This window comes from Tachypleus tridentatus, chromosome 6 (genome assembly GCF_004210375.1).
Source record: "Tachypleus tridentatus isolate NWPU-2018 chromosome 6, ASM421037v1, whole genome shotgun sequence".
Classification (NCBI taxonomy): Eukaryota; Metazoa; Arthropoda; class Merostomata; order Xiphosura; family Limulidae; genus Tachypleus; species Tachypleus tridentatus.
Window position 1 is genome coordinate 3961853 of NC_134830.1, and position 20131 is coordinate 3981983.

Genomic DNA, 20131 nt, shown 5'->3' on the forward strand with positions numbered 1-20131 from the left:
TTAGTAAGAAGATTCATATTTGGGAAAACGTTTTTGTTTTGGAGTCTGCCATCCTAAAAAAAAAAAAAAAAAACAACCAATGGTAGTCAGTGAAGAGTCTGCAAGTTAGAGAATTGGTTAAATTTGGCATTATTATGGATAAAAAGAGACCTAAAGTTGGTATAATGACTGAACTTGAAAGAACTTTATTCATCGATAGTTAAAGTGTAGAAGAATAATTTGAAAAATCAGAACAAATCAGGTGTCAAACAATACACATGACAAGTAAGCATCAAGAATACCCTAGTAATCTACTTGTTTAACTAATATGATGTAACAAATTATAGTTTTGGAGTACGTGGCAGTAACCAATCACATGAAGCCAATGACAAACAAACCTTAAAGCACAATGGAAGAAGATCAAAGTTCGAACAACAGAATAGGAAGTAAAATAAGGTTCTAAAGTACTTGCCCTTTGTATTCATAAAGTATAAATGAACAATAAGTATAGAGTAAATGAAACTATTAAATCTCAGATGGACAATTCCCAGTTAGTAATCTTGAGATGATCCGGATAACATTTCTATTTCAAGACTATTTTTTTCTCAAGACTATTTGCACACTGAAAGAAAAAAATGTCCACCAGCAGAAAACAAGGAGTCAGAACGGAGAGGAGTTAGACTGGCATGATTTGAGAGATTGCCTGGTGTAGATATTATTAATTAGTTTATTTTGTGGAAGAATATTTTATGATTGTTCAGATTTTTATTATAAGAGAGTTAAAAGAAGATTATTATTGGGAAATGCGTTTGTAGCTCATTGATGTCGAGAATGTAGCGAGCGAGCAGACGATTTAGTAATAGACGTATAAATAGTATGATGTGAGGATAAACACCAGAAAGACAAAGGTAATTACTAATACTGAGTAAAGTGATGATTATAAAAAAAGTTAGGCCTAATTACTCTACAGGGTGGCCCGTAAGTCCCTACCCATCCATATGTTATTATGTTATATTCAATTACGCATGCATTATAAATTTGTTTCTTTTTTTTTCAGAGAAATATGGCCGATGTATGCCCATTTACACTTGAAGGCGTATTGTGACAAGTATGTGGCTACATGAACGCAAGAATACTGGTGACACCACACAGATATACTGGATACATAAGATATATGGATGGTTAGGGACTTACGGGCCACCCTGTAGAAGTGATAAGCCCAATGATTAGCATAGGCCTAACATTTAATATGCTAGAGGAAAACTAACAGTTTTAAAAGAGACAAGAAGTGTTGTTTAATCTGTCAAAGCATGGTTCTAAATTAACCAAATCAGCCTAAGTGCACTCTGACAAAACGAACAGAGGATTCTTTGAAGAAAGAAGACAAAACTATTATTGGAAGAGCTGTATACAGTTGGGGTAAGTCGCAGCACATTGAGTGAATTAAACACCAATACTAACTGATATTTTAAAGTAACTGCATAGGCCTAAATGGTTTGTTTGTTTTTGGAATTTCGCACAAAGCTACTCGAGGGCTATCTGTGCTAGCCGTCCCTAATTTAGCAGTGTAAGACTAGAGGGAAGGCAGATAGTCATCACCACCAACTCTTGGGCTACTCTTTTACCAACGAATAGTGGGATTGACCGTCACATTATAACTCCCCCACGGCTAGGAGGGCGAGCATGTTTGGCGCGAGTCGGGCGCGAACCCGCGACCCTCAGATTACGAAACGCACGCTTTAACGCGCTAGGCCATGCCGGGCCATTGTATGACAATAGAAAAAATATCACTTACCACTTTTATTTTTGGATAATTTAGGCGGATGACCAGCCATTTTTTACATATGGGTAAACACTTATTTCTTGAAAAACACATAATTTAACAACAAAATATAAAATTAAAATATAAAGTAATGTTATTAACTTCGTGTAGTTCAACACTGATATCACAGCCCAAAGTCGTTTTATTTTTTTCAGTTGCAAAGTTGCGTAGTAGGTAAGATTCAGGAGGTCCACTTACGAACTTTCAAAACTACACGAGTATATACGTTTAGCTAAGACTTGTTTAAAGCCTCTGTGTTTTGTTTCATATAAAGTGTATCTAGTTCAGCATGGTTAGGTGGTTAGGGTACTTGACTCATTTTTATCTGAGGGTCGTGAGTTCGAATCCATATTCAGTTAAACATACTCGCTCTTTTAGCTATGGGAGTGTTATAATGTTACGGTCAATACATTATTCGTTGGTAAAACAGTAACGAAAGAATTGGCTGTTGGTGGTTGAGACTATCTGCTTTCCAATAGTTTTCACTACTAAATTAGGGTTTGTTTTTAATTTCGCGCAAAGCTACACTAGGGCTATCTGCGTTAGTCGTCCCTAATTTAGCATAGTAAGACTAGAGGGAAGGCAGCTAGTCATCACCGCCCACTCTTTTACCAATGAATAGTGGGAGTATCCATCCCATTATAACGCCCCCACAGCTGAAGGGTCGGGCATATTTGGTGTGACTGGGATTTGAACTCGCGACCCTCAAATTACAAGTAGAACGCCCTAACCACCTGGTCATGCCGGGCCACTATTTTCGGACTTGGAGCGTGAAAACAATGCTTTTGCAGGTTGCTCTGAGAACATTTGTTTGTCCTACGAAAGTGGAATTTAGTTGTTGGGTTACCTGTTTTATTATCTAACATATCGTGATTTTTACATAAATATGTGTTTTATCTACTTATAAGCCCCCCGATCGATAAACTTCCGAATAAACGAAGTTTAGTATTGAAATGACTTGCACTTTTCTTGTTTAATTTAACGTATCTTTTAGGTACCCAGTGGCTGAGGAGTACGTTTACTGCCTTATAAAACTTTCCCGTGATGGACTGACCACAGATGGCCTATTATGAGAATTTCACTAAAACAAATAAAAAACACACCTGTAAGTTCTTAATAACTGGTAATGGCGTTGCATTATATAACTGTTATGTATTCATGGCTGACAATTACCTTTCATCCGATACATGTCAGATGTCAATGAATGGTAATGATATAACGTAAGTCAGATACATTTCAAGTTCTATTAGCTGGTAATGATATTACGTCTCACAGGTTTAGCCACACGATGTCATTCATATTATGTTGACTCTTATTTTGTTATACAGTTGATTGGGTGATTTTGAAGTTGGGCCATGTGTAGGTAGAGACACAACAGATACAACAATATGGCTTTGATGTGAGAAAACACACACACACTGAAAATGATATTCGATTATCGTGAACTTATTTGCTACTGAAGTATTAAAAAAATCCTAAAGAGATCGACTACTGGAAAAACAACAAAAAAACTAAAACGTTTTGTATTTGATAATAAAGTAAGACAACAGAGTGACAGTTACGCGTTTAGTATCTGATAAAGAAACCATGCAACATGGATTACAGTTAAACGTTTTGTATCAGATAAAGGAATATGCAATAGGGTGACAGTTAAACTTTTTGTATCTGATAAAGGAATAAGACAACAGGGAACCTTTGAAGCGTTTTGTATCTGATAATGAAGTAAGACAACAGGGTGACAGTTAAACGTTTAGTATCTGATAAAGAAATCAGGCAACAGGGTGACAGTTATACGTTTTGTGTCTGATAAAAAAATAAGACAACAAGATGACAGTTCAACGTTTTGTATCTGATAAAGAAATCAGGTTACAGGGTGACAGTTAAACGTTTTGTATTTGACAAAGGAATAAGACAAAGGGTACCAGTGAAACATTTTTGTATCTGATAAAGGAATAAGACAAAGGGTGACAGTTAAACGTTTTGTATCTCATAAAAGAATAAGACAAAGGGTGACAGTTAAACGTTTTGTATCTGATAAAGAAATCAGACAATAGGGTGCAAGTGGAACGTTTTGTATCTGATAAAGGAATAAGACAACGGGGAACCAGTTATACGTTTAGTATCTGATAAAGGAATAAGACAATAGGGAACCATGAAACGTTTTGTATCTGATAAAGGAATAAGACAACAGGGTACCAGTGAATCTTTGTGTATCTGACAAAGGAATAAGTCAACATGGTGACAGTTCAACGTTTTGTATCTGATAAAGGGACAAGAAAATAGGGTGACAGCTAAACGTTTTGTATCTGGTAAAGGAATCAGGCAACAGGGTACCAGTGAAACGTTTTGTATCTGATAAAGGAATAAGACATTAGGGTGACAATTAAACGTTTTGTATCTGATAAAGGAATCGAATCACACTTAAAGTCCAATTGCTGATCAGAAAGATGCAATTAGAAATTTGAGTATTAAACAGAACAAAAAAAAAATATCTTAAAGTTGATTTTGTTGTCAATAATTCGGTTGTTTAGGTTGTTTTTAAATTCAAGGTTCAGGTAAACCAATAACCACAGTTATTATATGTCAGTTGACATTGTGATTTAAAAGAAAAATTAGAATGTTGGTTACAATTATAGATTGTGATGAAAAAACCACAGTAAAAGTTTGGGATGTTCATAAAATTATTGACTGTGTTAGGATGTAAGAACTACGACAAATTATTAATGATTAGTATTTTGGTCTTCAGATTTACAATAATATAATCAGGGGTTCGATTCTCCTTGGTGGACCTAGCAGATAGGCCGATGCTATAATAAAACATGAACTAACCTTTATCAGGTTTTTATTTGAACGTTGAAACAGTATATTTATTCTCAGTGAAAGAAATAGTACAAAATATGGTTTTTGTTTGCAACATTTCACACATTATGAAACTACTTAAAATACTTAATGTTAACTAAGTAAATACATTCCTTTGTAAACTGCTTGAAAAACGTAAAATCAACTTATAATCATGGTAATTGATATGTGGCTTAATATTTATTTATGTTTAGTTTTACAATGTAAAACTATTTAAATTTACAATCACTCCAAAGTTGCTTTATTTGATAAAAAGTACCACTGGCTGCAAGAAATAACCCCAATACTAAGTATGCGAATTAGTAATCAAATACCCCACTAAATTCACTCCATATTTAATACTCAATATAAGTTAATTTATTTTTACTAAAGACAACGAACTCAAATAATGAATAGTAGAACTACCACAATTCTAAACTTCCTTAACAAACGTTTAGGAATTACACATATTCTATCTTCATGATAGAATCCATGAATATAATGAAAGAAACAATCTTTGGTATAATTACAAATATAAAAATACAAAAACCAATGTTAGAAAATTATAAAATATTCAGTTTCAACAAAAGAGAGAGAAATATTTAAATAAAGTTAAGGAAAGAGTTGGAATTCCTAACGAGTCTTGGATTTCGTTTATAATCTTTCTTATCAACGGCTCGTGATCATTCGAAGTGTGGTGTGATGATGTTGATTTGTGTTTGGAGTTTAGGTCCGATTCTGTTAGAAATTCCCATTTGTTTCAATGGACGTATCTGTAAATAGTCTATGTAGGGTGCTTTACAACTACCACATTGATATTTATATACTACCTTTGAACGTAAGAGTGAAGATAATTATAAATAAACGTGTGATAACCCGGAATTTAAAAATACGCGCATTGAACCAGGTAGGAATTTCTAACAGAACTGGTCTTACACTTCAAACTCTCCTATATATTCTTACAAAATGTCATCAGACCCCATTTCTTAACTTCTGTACATACTGTAAGAGAACTGTTCATAAAGAAGTCTACATATTATGAATGGACTTCTAAACCTCGTTAGAAATTGGAACTTTTCCTTTTCAAACACTCTCTCTTTTGAAAAGGAATATTTTATAATTTTCTAACACTGGTTTTTGTATTTTCATATTTGTAATTATACTAATGATTACTCAATTCATTATTATGACAGATTTGCTGAAGATGGAATATGTGTAAGTGTGTGAAACGTTCATTAAGAATTTTCATAATTTCACATAAGATGACCTGAGTAATGTTGGTTTAGAAAAACGGTCGAGAGATGGCGATATAACAATTTAAACTATACCACTGTCAATCAAAGATATTAAACAAACAAATAAAGATACAGTTAAGTTAACATGAACAGTGTGAGCAGAAGCAGGTATTTCTTCGTTCATTTCCCACTCGTAGTCTCCACAATAACCATTCAGAATAGGTTGGGTAGGAATGCCCCTTCTGTGTAGAGAGTATACGTAGCAAGTTATATTGAAAAATAATACAAAATAAATACTACAAAAAATCATTATAACAACCATACATTTTTTATGAGCACACTTTTTGATTTGATTATTGTGAAACTACAAAGAAAAGCAAAGCAGAAGAAAAGAACCAATTTTTGTTTGAAAAACATTTATGTTTCTTATATCTCACCTCAGCATACGACAACGCTGTTCGTCTAGCCTGAACTTTGCACTTTCAACGTCTCTAACGTCCTCGCGGCTCCAGAGTCTTTCCCCTACTGCTGATGCCCGAGGCCTAAACGCAAAACAATGATGGAGCTTAATCTTTTTTTTAAATATTTTATTACAAGGCTTATGATACATTTACTTGAATGTCGTGTCAAACATTATCAAAATATTGGTAACATACAGAGAAATTGGAATCATAATATATCGAGCATTGCTTTTGGAAATCTGATTTATTAAGTGAAATTTTTCAAACTAAACTAAGCATATCGAATATGTGTTCTATAAAATCTCTTTTAGCGTTACCTTGACAGTCGGACAACAAATCGCATCTGTTCTCCTCTTGTTAAGGCCGTTCACATGCGTGCGTTTCGTTGGAATAAAGCTTTTTAAATCAGCACAGTGAAAGCACTATGATTCACTTAGGCCTAATTACAATCAATTTACTCAACCCCGTAATGAACGTGAACAAACCTAATGGTGAAAATTTTCACGTACTGATAAATAAAGATATTCAGGGTAGTTTAGGCAGCAAAACTTTGCAGACGACAAGTTTTTGTAGCAGTGTGAAAACATTGATTAATTTAGGCCTATATATAAACAACGTGGAAATCTTACCATCTTTCTAGATAAATTTTGTATTAAGTTGAACAAGCGTCTTCTTTATATGTTTATTAGCATGATAATAGATTTTGTTGTTTTGCAAATTAAACAATTCCTAAATCATAATGATTTATTATTTATTCTTAAAATGCTATCAAAATATTCAATGAAATTTTAAACTTTCATAACATACATGTAGGCCCAAATATTTAGGCTAAAATTACTTAATTAATTACACGCTTAAATTACAGATTTCAGTAAACCTGAGAACATGATAACAGTTATTGACTAGTGATTTTGTGTAACTGATAAAGGCAACTTTCACTTTCTTGAACAACAAAAGATCTGTTGTATGCCTAATCAGTCAATGAGTGTTCAATGTTTCACACGTCATATTCGAGACTGGGCTGATGTAAATTGAAATTGTGTAATTAATTGTATCTTGTGTTTTCACATTATATGTAAGTGTCTTGACAGTAGCTCTTCCATAAATCAGAAACTGAACATACTTTCATCATGTATACAGCTAAAGTTTTACAAGACAGGAAAAACTGTCAAACGCAAACTATCATGAGAAGCTATAAACAAATATGCGGTGTCAGAACACTTCGATATTCCAACATGTCAGATTTATCCTTAGGCTTTCAGGTAATCGATTTTAGGGTAGCGATTGTGGAGAGCAATTCAGCATTAAAAATTATAAAGAGAACGTTAATATACTGTTCAAAAATGAAAGTAACAAGTACATATTTCAGTATATACTGTTCAAAAATGAAAGTAAGAAGTACATATTTCAGTATATACTGTTCAAAAAATTAAAGTAACAAGTACATATTTCAGTATATACTGTTCAAAAATTAAAGTAACAAGTACATATTTCAGTATATACTTTTCAAAATGAAAGTACAAGTACATATTTCAGTATATACTGTTCAAAATTAAAGTAACAAGTACATATTTCAGTATATACTGTTCAAAAATTAAAGTAACAAGTACATATTTCAGTATATACTGTTCAAAAATGAAAGTAACAAGTACATATTTCAGTATATACTGTTCAAAAATTAAAGTAACAAGTACATATTTCAGTATATACTGTTCAAACATTAAAGTAACAAGTACATATTTCAGTATATACTGTTCAAAAATTAAAGTAACAAGTACATATTTCAGTATATACTGTTCAAAAAATTAAAGTAACAAGTACATATTTCAGTATATACTGTTCAAAAATGAAAGTAAGAAGTACATATTTCAGTATATACTGTTCAAAAAATTAAAGTAACAAGTACATATTTCAGTATATACTGTTCAAAAATTAAAGTAACAAGTACATATTTCAGTATATACTGTTCAAAAATGAAAGTAACAAGTGCATATTTCAGTATATACTGTTCAAAATTAAAGTAACAAGTACATATTTCAGTATATACTGTTCAAAATTAAAGTAACAAGTACATATTTCAGTATATACTGTTCAAAAATGAAAGTAACAAGTACATATTTCAGTATATACTGTTCAAAAAATTAAAGTAACAAGTACATATTTCAGTATATACTGTTCAAACATTAAAGTAACAAGTACATATTTCAGTATATACTGTTCAAAAATTAAAGTAACAAGTACATATTTCAGTATATACTGTTCAAAAATGAAAGTAACAAGTACATATTTCAGTATATACTATTCAAAAAATTAAAGTAACAAGTACATATTTCAGTATATACTGTTCAAAAATTAAAGTAACAAGTACATATTTCAGTATATTTTCGTCATATCTAAATTTCTCTGTGAAAAACATATCCGTTCGTCTACAAGTGTATTTTTTAAGCTTGCGAGAGAAGTTTGAAGCAACTCAAACGAAACTCACCTCACGTGAGAATACAATTCAAAGTACCCTATATAAGGTTGTTACGTGGGAATACAATTCAAGGTACCCTATATAAGGTTGTTACGTGAGAATACAATTCAAGTTACCCTATATAAGGTTGTTACGTGAGAATACAACTCAAGGTACCCTATATAAGGTTGTTACGTGAGAATACAACTCAGGGTACCCTATATAAGGTTGTTACGTGAGAATACAATTCAAGGTACCCTATATGAGGTTGTTACGTGGGAATACAACTCAAGGTGTTACGTGAGAATACCTATATATGAGGTTGTTACGTGGGTGAGAATACAATTCAAGGTACCCTATATAAGGTTGTTACGTGAGAATACAACTCAGGGTACCCTATATAAGGTTGTTACGTGGGAATACAACTCAGGGTACCCTATATAAGGTTGTTACGTGAGAATACAACTCAAGGTACCCTATATAACCCATTGTGAGGCCTTTTGCCGGTGCTGTCGTCGGCGGTTGGTTTAGTATCATGCAGATTAACGCGCGAGCCCATGTCGCCAGACTGTGTGTGGAGTTCCTTGTCTAGGAAGGAATAGAGACTTTTGAGTGGCCCGCCAGATCTCCAGATTTAAATCCGGTTGAACATTGTTGGGATATGTTGTCGAGGCGTGTTAGTGAACGCCAGCACCATCCTCAGAATGTACAGGAACTTCGACAAGCCCTGGCAGACAAGTGGGCTGACATACCCCAAGATAACATCAATAGAGTGATTCAAAGTATGTCAAATTGGTGTCGTCAGGAGTGTGTCACAGCCCGTGGAGGTCAGACTATATATTGAATGTTTCAAACATTTCTTGAATAAACACATGCAAACTGTTTAATGTATTGTTTCATATGGAAAATCAGTTTTGGTTATACTGGTCATTTAAAAAAGAATATTTCTCCATTTTGTAATGTGCGATGAACGGTAAAACACGAAGAAATAAATGAGATAAATTACCTGAAACAATAAAAATATTATCACATGTGGAACACTGACATAAATTATATAAGTAAATGTACTTGTTCCTATAGTTGTTTTGAGCAGTTTATATGTGTTCTATCACAGATCACATATTTAAGGTTATTGTCTACCAAGGGAATTTTGTTTCATGCTAGCCTCTTCAACAGGCGAAGAGTTTTGTTTGTTTGTTTGTTTTGGAATTTCGCACAAAGCTACTTGAGGGCTATCCGTGCTAGCCGTCCCTAATTTAGTAGTGTAAGACTAGAGGGAAGGCAGCTAGTCATCACCACCCACCGCCAACTCTTGGGCTACTCTTTTACCAACGAATAGTGGGATTGACCGTCACATTTCTAACATCATAAAACAAATAACTTCAGACGTTAGTATTTCTATGAGGATAATAAGTATTTTATTACACGTATGGTTTCAGTCAATTGAAAGACGTTTCTAATGGACTGCTGTTTGGACGATATTACGAGCTTGTAGCGTAATTCTTATCTAGGTCTACATTGTTAGTTCGAAACGACACTCCAACACCACGCTCTGCTATGTTTTTGGGCCCGGCATGGCCAGGTGGTTAAGGCGCTTAAATCGTACTCTGAGGGTCGCGGGTTCAAATCCCCGTCGCACCAAACATACTGGCCCTTTTAGCCTTGGCGGGCGTTATTATGTGACGGTCAATCCCATTATTCGTTGGTAAAAGAGTAGCCCAATAGTTGGCGATGTGTAGTGCTGACTAACTGCCTTCCCTCTAGTTTTATACTGCTCAATTAGGGACGGCGAGCGCAGGTAACCCTCGTGTAGTTTTGCGCGAAATTCAAACACAAACAAACGTCGCTCCAAAACCTCCCTTGGCAGATGCAGTTCACTTCCTTTGTAATATAAATTCCTTTTGCTAAGACTTTGCTAGTACAGCGGTATGTTTTCGGATTTACAACGTTAAAATCAGAGGTTCGATTCCCCGGGCTCAGCAGATAGTCCGATGTAGCTTTGCTATAAGAAAACACACACACACACTTTCCTTAGCTTCTCTCACGTATGGTTTGAATTGTATTGTTGTAAGCTATATTTTCATCATTAGGATTTAGTTGTTTGCTAGAGGAAGCCATCATGATGGCGTTTCTTAAAAGTTGTTTTAAAATATCTAGTAAATTCAGGATAATATGTTGAAACATTGCGGAATCTGGAGAAACGAAAGTGCATTATAACTGTATGTTAACCCTAAAGTATAGAGTAAGTTGATAATGAACTTATTATACGAAAATTCACCCATTAGTAGTTAGCACATCTATCTTGATGTTTAGTTACTCGGTGAATTACGGTTTATCTGGCAGAGCTATGTTAAACTTACGTCTCGTATCTTATACTGAAACTCCAATATTTTACGTGAGGTCTATATTTAGTTATTGAGTTTGTGAAGTAATAGTAAACGTTATAAAAATGGTTTACTTATCACAGTGAACTCCTGTTTATATCGAATTTTAACAATATAATCTACAACACGTACACATTACAAGTGTGGTGTTTAGTTGTGTTTTACCTACCACAGTGTTTATATTTAAAAATATACAATGTTCAAATTACTGAACGATGTATGTCATTTATTTTTATTTTCTTAAACAACTTTTCAGTTGAATAACTTCTAAAAATTACTGGCACGTTCACTGTAGCAAGAAATGTGAACACTAATGGTAAGAAACATCACACTAGTTGTAAGATGTTTATTGTTTATGAACAGAACACAGCTCACCACAAGCGAGGTATAAGGTTAGCCCCGTCCACATATTCTCCCCACATGCAGGCTTCTCCTCCAATCACCAGGTCTTTCTGTGCTTCTGTTCCTGAAACCAGTTTTTATTGGCTACATATTAGTTGATATATTATGTACAATATTTTAAAACGTTGAAAGTGTTAATATGGTCAGTCACTGAGACTGCAAAATATATCTGTCTATTTACCAGACCAGCCTTAACGTTCTTTACTGACCAGTGATATTACGCATAATGTCGAGGATCCAAATGTTCGTTTTACTCAACTTATATTTGTCATTGTTTTACTTTTGACAAATGTGACTTCGTAAAGTGAAAGTCACAGAAATGGATTTTTAAAATAGTTTCTGGTGTTTAGGATCAGCGATAAGTTAATCCAGAAAGCGTGGGTTTGAATAGCGAATAGAAGTGAAAAACAAACAACGGTAAATGGGACAAAGTGACAGAAGTCTTGTTACAGGAGAAACCAGTTTCAACACGTTGTATGAACGTTATAATAATTGGAGACTAGTTTTCCCAATACCAAGACTTTTGACAGTGTGCCCTATTTACTGTGTTTATTTATGGATAACGTTTAATACCATCGATATAATATTGTACAATACAAATAACTAGCCATTACAAAACTATAAATAATATTGTACAATACAAATAACTAGCCATTACAAAACTATAAATAATATTGTACAATACAAATAAATAGCCATTACAAAACTATAAATAATATTGTACAATAAAATAACTAGCCATTACAAAACTATAAATAATATTGTACAATCAAAATAACTAGCCATTACAAAACTATAAATAATATTGTACAATAAAAATTACTAGCCATTACAAAACTATAAATAATATTGTACAATAAAAATTACTAGCCATTACAAAACTATAAATAATATTGTACAATACAAATAACTAGCCATTACAAAACTATAAATAATATTGTACAATAAAATAACAAGCCATTGCAAAACTATAAATAATATTGTACAATAAAATAACAAGCCATTACAAAACTATAAATAATATTGTACAATAAAATAACAAGCCATTACAAAACTATAAATAATATTGTACAATCAAAATAACTAGCCATTACAAAACTATAAATAATATTGTACAATAAAAATTACTAGCCATTACAAAACTATAAATAATATTGTACAATAAAAATAAATAGCCATTACAAAACTATAAATAAATATTATTACACAATAAAATAACTAGCCATTACAAAACTATAAATAATATTGTACAATAAAAATAAATAGCCATTACAAAACTATAAATAATATTGTACAATACAAATAACTAGCCATTACAAAACTATAAATAATATTGTACAATAAAAATAACTAGCCAATACAAAACTATAAATAATATTGTACAATAAAATAACTAGCCATTACAAAACTATAAATAATATTGTACAATAAAATAACAAGACATTACAAAACTATAAATAATATTGTACAATACAAATAACTAGCCATTACAAAACTATAAATAATATTGTACAATAAAAATAACTAGCCAATACAAAACTATAAATAATATTGTACAATAAAATAACTAGCCATTACAAAACTATAAATAATATTGTACAATAAAATAACAAGACATTACAAAACTATAAATAATATTGTACAATACAAATAACTAGCCATTACAAAACTATAAATAATATTGTACAATCAAAATAACTAGCCATTACAAAACTATAAATAATATTGTACAATCAAAATAACTAGCCATTACAAAACTATAAATAATATTGTACAATCAAAATAACTAGCCATTACAAAACTGTGAATAATATTGTGCAATAAAAATAACAAAACTGTGAATAATATTGTGCAATAAAAATAACAAAACTGTGAAACATATTGCTACATAATAACCTAAGTTTTATGTTTGTAGTTAAGAACAAAGCTGCACAATGGGGTAACTATACTCTGCCCACCACGGTTATCAAAATCCAGTTTCTAGCGTTAACAGACATACCGCTGTACCATTGTGGTAGGGGGAATAACCCAAGTATATATAAAACAGCGTCAAATATTGCTACATAATTTATTATATAAAATGGTGTCAGTACACTGCTATATGGCGATGTGCAAAGGAGGGGTGACACAAACTCCTTCCCTTCTCCTCATGTGCCCCCAACGCGCACTTTTATTTAAATCATAAAATGTTTTCCCCATGATTTCTAAAATACTCGATTTCAATTTCACAGTCAATAACACAAAGGAACTAGTAGGATTTTATAGAAAACAAAAAATTGTTAAGTGTTTTCTTAAATTAAATACGTGAGAGTTCACCGTTTAGTTTTATGTTTTATAAGACCAATTGAATGATAATAAGATAGAGTCTGTTTGCTTTTCATAGTTTTCTAACCTACATGAACCAGAAGGTACCCATAGTCTCCTCTAACACCTTATTTCTGTCCCCAAGGTCTTGTCCTACGATGCTTGAAAAGTGTCTTTTAATGTCCTCTGCACGTTTCTGTTCTTACATGTAATAAAACTTAAATTACATTTCGCTGCACCAACAACAGAATGTGATCTTGTTACTGGCTATTTTGTTCATATTGGAGTCTTTCTAAACTGTGTTTTACACAATGTGATGTTGTTACTGACTATTTTGTTCATCTTGGAGTCTTTCTAAACTGTGTTTTACACAATGTGATGTTGTTACTGACTATTTTGTTCCTCTTGGAGTCTTTCTAAACTGTGTTTTACACAATGTGATGTTGTTACTGACTATTTTGTTCATCTTGGAGTCTTTCTAAACTGTGTTTTACACAATGTGATGTTGTTAGTGACTAATGTGTTCATGATTGAGTCTTTCTAAACTGTGTTTTACAGAATATGCGATATTGTTACTGACTATTTTGCTCATGTTGGAGTCTTTTTAAACTGTGTTTTACAGAATATGTGATGTTGTTACTGATTATTGTGTTCATGTTAGAATCTTTCTAAACTGTGTTTTACAGAATATGTGATGTTGTTACTGATTATTGTGTTCATGTTAGAATCTTTCTAAACTGTGGTTTACAGAATATGTGACGTTGTTACTGATTATCGTGTTCATGTTAGAATCTTTCTAAACTGTGTTTTAAAGAATATGTGATGTTGTTACTGATTATTGTGTTCATGTTAGAATCTTTCTAAACTGTGTTTTAAAGAATATGTGATGCTGTTACTGATTATTGTGTTCATGTTGGAGTCTTTCTAAACTGTGTTTTACAGAATATGTGATATTGTTACTGACTAATGTGTTCATGATGGAGTCTTTCTAAACTGTGTTTTACAGAATATGTGTTGTTGTTACTGACTAATGTGTTCATGTTGGAGTCTTTCTAAACTGTGTTTTACAGAATATGTGATGTTGTTACTGATTATTGTGTTCATGTTGGAGTCTTTCTAAACTGTGTTTTACAGAATATGTGATGTTGTTACTGACTAATGTGTTCATGATTGAGTCTTTCTAAACTGTGTTTTACAGAATATGCGATATTGTTACTGACTATTTTGCTCACGTTGGAGTCTTTTTAAACTGTGTTTTACAGAATATGTGATGTTGTTACTGATTATTGTGTTGATGTTAGAATCTTTCTAAACTGTGTTTTACAGAATAAGTGATGTTGTTACTGATTATTGTGTTCATGTTAGAATCTTTCTAAACTGTGTTTTACAGAATATGTGACGTTGTTACTGATTATTGTGTTCATGTTATAATCTTTTTGAACTGTGTTTTAAAGAATATGTGATGTTGTTACTGATTATTGTGTTTATGTTGGAGTCTTTCTAAACTGTGTTTTACAGAATATGTGATGTTGTTACTGATTATTGTGTTCATGTTGGAGTCTTTCTAAACTGTGTTTTACAGAATATGTGATGTTGTTACTGATTATTGTGTTCATGATTGAGTCTTTCTAAACTGTGTTTTACAGAATATGTGATATTGTTACTGACCATTATCTTCATCTTGGAGTCTTTCTAAACTGTGTTTTACACAATGTGATGTTGTTACTGACTATTTTGTTGATCTTGGAGTCTTTCTAAACTGCGTTTTACAAAATATGTGATGCTGTTATTGACTATTGTGTTCTTGTTGGGGTCTTTCTAAACTGTGTTTTACAGAATATGCGATATTGTTATTGACTATTTTGTTCATATTGGAGTCTTTTTCACCTGTGTTTTACAGAATATGTGATGTTGTTACTGATTATTGTGTTCATGTTGGAGTCTTTCTAAACTGTGTTTTACAGAATATGTGATGTTGTTACTGACTAATGTGTTCATGTCGGAGTCTTTCTAAACTGTGTTTTACAGAATATGTGATGTTGTTACTGACTAATGTGTTCATGTTGGAGTCTTTCTAAACTGTGTTTTACAGAATATGTGATGTTGTTACTGACTAATGTGTTCATGTCGGAGTCTTTCTAAACTGTGTTTTACAGAATATGTGATGTTGTTACTGACTAATGTGTTCATGTTGGAGTCTTTCTAAACTGTGTTTTACAGAATATGTGATGTTGCTGATTATTGTGTTCATGTTGGAGTTTTTCTAAACTGTGTTTTAATTTTATTTGCTTTCTGAGCCACATTTCTTCTCACCTTTTTGTTTAAAATGTGTTTTTAGAAGAGGGTTTGATACTTAGGTTACTTGAAACAGCTTATGTATGGTATTCGAATCTTTATATTACAGTCTTGACCAATATTTTTACTTAATTTGTAACAGTTACGATCGCTATTATTAAGATGGAATGCACTTAGTGTTCTCATTCTGAGAAATGTTTGTTAAAAGGTCTGTAATTCACCATTTAACCTATCACAACAAGTAGCATGGTGGTGATGGTATGTTGTATGACCCAAGTAACATGGTGATAACAGTGATAGTATGTTGTATGACCCAAGTAACACGGTGATGACGGTGATGGTATGTTGTATGACCCAAGTAACATGATGGTGACGGTGATGGTATGTTGTATGACCCAATTAACACGGTGATGACGGTGATGGTATGTTGTATGACCCAAGTAACATGGTGATGACGGTGATGGTATGTTGTATGACCCAGTAACATGGTAATGACAGTGATGGTATATTGTATAACCCAATTAACACGGTGATGACGGTGATGGTATGTTGTATGACCCAAGTAACATGGTGATGATGGTATGTTGTATGACCCAAGTAACATGGTGATGATGGTATGTTGTATGACCCAAGTAACATGGTGATGACGGTGATGGTATGTTGTATGACCCAAGTAACATGGTGATGACGGTGATGGTATGTTGTATGACCCAGTAACATGGTAATGACAGTGATGGTATATTGTATGACGCAAGTAACATGGTGGTGATGGTATGTTGTATGACCCAAGTAACATGGTGGTGACGGTGATGAATTCTGGTTAAACTCAGTTTGGAAACAGTCTTTCTTACAAAATATCCCTGTTGAACCAGTCTTATGTTCTCTGTTCTTCTGAATATCCTGAGATTAATGTGTTCATACCATTTCGGTTAGCAAATGTTGCAAAACTTCTCTCGACCTTGATTTGTTAACCTGATCAAAACAAGGTCATCTCAGGCTTTAGTGATTTGTTAACCTGTTCAAAACACGGTCATCTCAGGCTTTAGTGTTTTGTTAACCTGATCAAAACAAGGTCATCTCAGGCATTACTGTTTCGGCGTCGACCAGTTGATTTTCCTGGAACGTTTACTGTAGTCAGATGACGTTTCAGGATTCTGGATTTAGTACACTAGGAATACTTTACCGTTTCGGCAATGTCCTTTTGTTTCATACCGTTTCTGGACAGTCAAACAATTTAAAGCTCTATAACTTCTGCAAGGTAACGAGGTATGGCTATACACAAAATAGAGAGAAGTTCTGTCCAGTAGAACATTTTACTACTACAGTAAGCACGTCACATGGTACAAAACAGGTGTGTATTCGTGTTTTGACTAACAACTTATACAGACTTAATAAGAATTTTAATATGTTGGTCCAATCATACATTACCATCTATGTTATTAATCGGGCACTTATTTAGTAACTACTCCACGTATAAAGACAATAACAACAGTACAGAACAGAATGCAAACAACATTTTGGTTAAGAGTATAAAACATTACAAAGCTACATGATAAAACCCTTAAGGATGGGCTCACGCTTTCCTACCCATTTTTATATAATAAATGTTATTTTTTTATAATTTATTACTAGCATATGCTTATTGTACATTTGTTTATTATTTTAATGTTTTGACTCGGATTTATATGCAAAAACGGCTCGTTTGGGTTGAGAAAATATTTTACATAGAAGAGCGAACAACGTTTCGACCTTCTTCGGTCATCGTCAGGTTCACGAAGAAGGTCGAAACGTTGTTTGCTCTTCTATGTAAAATATTTTCTCAACCCAAACGAGCCGTTTTTGCATATAAATTTCTCAACAAGTGGGTTTCTCGACATCACTGATTATTTGACTCGGATTGTTTGTAGTTGGTATTATGTAGTTTTGACTTAGATTGTTTGTAGTTGGTATTATGTAGTTTTGACTTAAATTGTTTGTAGTTGGTATTATGTAGTTTTGACTTAGATTGTTTGTAGTTGGTATTATGTAGTTTTGACTCGGATTGTTTGTATTTGGTATTATGTAGTTTTGACTCGGACTATTTGTAGTTGTTATTATGTAGTTTTGACTCGGACTATTTGTAGTTGTTATTATGTAGTTTTGACTTGAATTGTTTGTAGTTTGTATTATGTAGTTTTGACTCGGATTGTTTGTAGTTGGTACTATGTAGTTTTGACTCGGATTGTTTGTAGTTGGTATTATGTAGTTTTGACTCTGATTGTTTATAGTTGGTATTATGTAGTTTTGACTCGGATTGTTTGTACTTGGTATTATGTAGTTTTGACTCGGTTTGTTTATAGTTGGTATTATGTAGGTTTGACTCGAATTGTTTGTAGTTGGTATTATGTAGTTTTGACTCGGATTGTTTGTAGTTGGTATTATGTAGTTTTGACTCGGATTGTTTGTACTTGGTATTATGTAGTTTTGACTCGGTTTGTTTATAGTTGGTGTTATGTAGTTTTGACTCGGACTGTATGTAGTTGGTATTATGTAGTTTTGACTCTGATTGTTTGTAGTTGGTATTATGTAGTTTTGACTCGGATTGTTTGTACTTGGTATTATGTAGTTTTGACTCGGTTTGTTTATAGTTGGTATTATGTAGTTTTGACTCGGACTGTATGTAGTTGGTATTATGTAGTTTTGACTCGAATTGTTTGTAGTTGGTATTATGTAGTTTTGACTCTGATTGTTTGTAGTTGGTATTATGTAGTTTTGACTCTGATTGTTTGTAGTTGGTATTATGTAGTTTTGACTCTGATTGTTTGTAGTTGGTATTATGTAGTTTTGACTCGAACTGTTTGTAGTTGGTATTATGTAGTTTTGACTCTGATTGTTTGTAGTTGGTATTATGTAGTTTTGACTCGAACTGTTTGTAGTTGGTACTATGTAGTTTTGACTCGGACTATTTGTAGTTGTTATTATGTAGTTTTGACTCGGACTATTTGTAGTTGTTATTATGTAGTTTTGACTTGAATTGTTTGTAGTTTGTATTATGTAGTTTTGACTCGGATTGTTTGTAGTTGGTACTATGTAGTTTTGACTCGGATTGTTTGTAGTTGGTACTATGTAGTTTTGACTCGGATTGTTTGTAGTTGGTATTATGTAGTTTTGACTCGGATTGTTTGTACTTGGTATTATGTAGTTTTGACTCGGTTTGTTTATAGTTGGTATTATGTAGTTTTGACTTGGACTGTATGTAGTTGGTATTATGTAGTTTTGACTCGAATTGTTTGTAGTTGGTATTATGTAGTTTTGACTCTGATTGTTTGTAGTTGGTATTATGTAGTTTTGACTCGAACTGTTTGTAGTTGGTATTATGTAGTTTTGACTCTGATTGTTTGTAGTTGGTATTATGTAGTTTTGACTCGAACTGTTTGTAGTTGGTATTATGTAGTTTTGACTCGGATTGTTTGTAGTTGGTATTATGTAGTTTTGACTCGAATTGTTTGTAGTTGGTATTATGTTGTTCGAACAATTTAATTTTTAGCTATAAATGATACTATATTGCTAATTAGATTATAATAGGAGAAACATCAACTTTTCAGTTTTTAAAGATGAAAAGTAAGACGAAACCTTTGGTTAGTTAAAAAATAGTTTATTAGTTAAGGCACAGTAATATTTGGTGAGTTAAGACACAGTAATATTTGGTGAGTTAAGACACAATAATATTTTGTTCGTTAAGACAGAGTAATATTTGGTTTATTAGGAAAATAATATTGCTAGTTTTGTAGTTACTGTTCAGTTATGTTAACGAAATATACAGACATGAATTAACCACAAAAACGAACGAGACGTGTTGTCCATCAGTAGGTCAGTGGTCACTTTATGGATGTAAAACGCCAAAATGCGCTGATAATCCACGGTGTAACTTTACGTTGAATCAACAACACCAATGAAATTCAACACATTTTACTTCG

General features: G+C 32.7%; 1 protein-coding gene across 3 annotated transcripts in view; it reads right to left on the reverse strand.

Annotated features, from left to right (window-relative positions):
• Positions 1 to 4831: 4831 nt before the first annotated feature.
• The window catches only part of LOC143251855 (beta-hexosaminidase subunit beta-like), a 231626-nt gene continuing 216326 nt past the window's right edge, over positions 4832 to 20131 (reverse strand). For 2 of the 3 annotated variants that reach the window (XM_076503135.1, XM_076503134.1), the window contains exons 11-13: positions 11550 to 11640; positions 6312 to 6416; positions 4832 to 6116 (exon numbers count right to left, since the gene is read on the reverse strand). In XM_076503135.1, coding sequence (XP_076359250.1) covers positions 5957 to 6116; positions 6312 to 6416; positions 11550 to 11640 — 356 coding nt within the window. In that variant the 3' untranslated portion in view covers positions 4832 to 5956. Of the gene's footprint in view, positions 6117 to 6311; positions 6417 to 11545; positions 11641 to 20131 lie in introns of those variants that run through there. The other variant, XM_076503136.1, reaches the window with a different exon arrangement.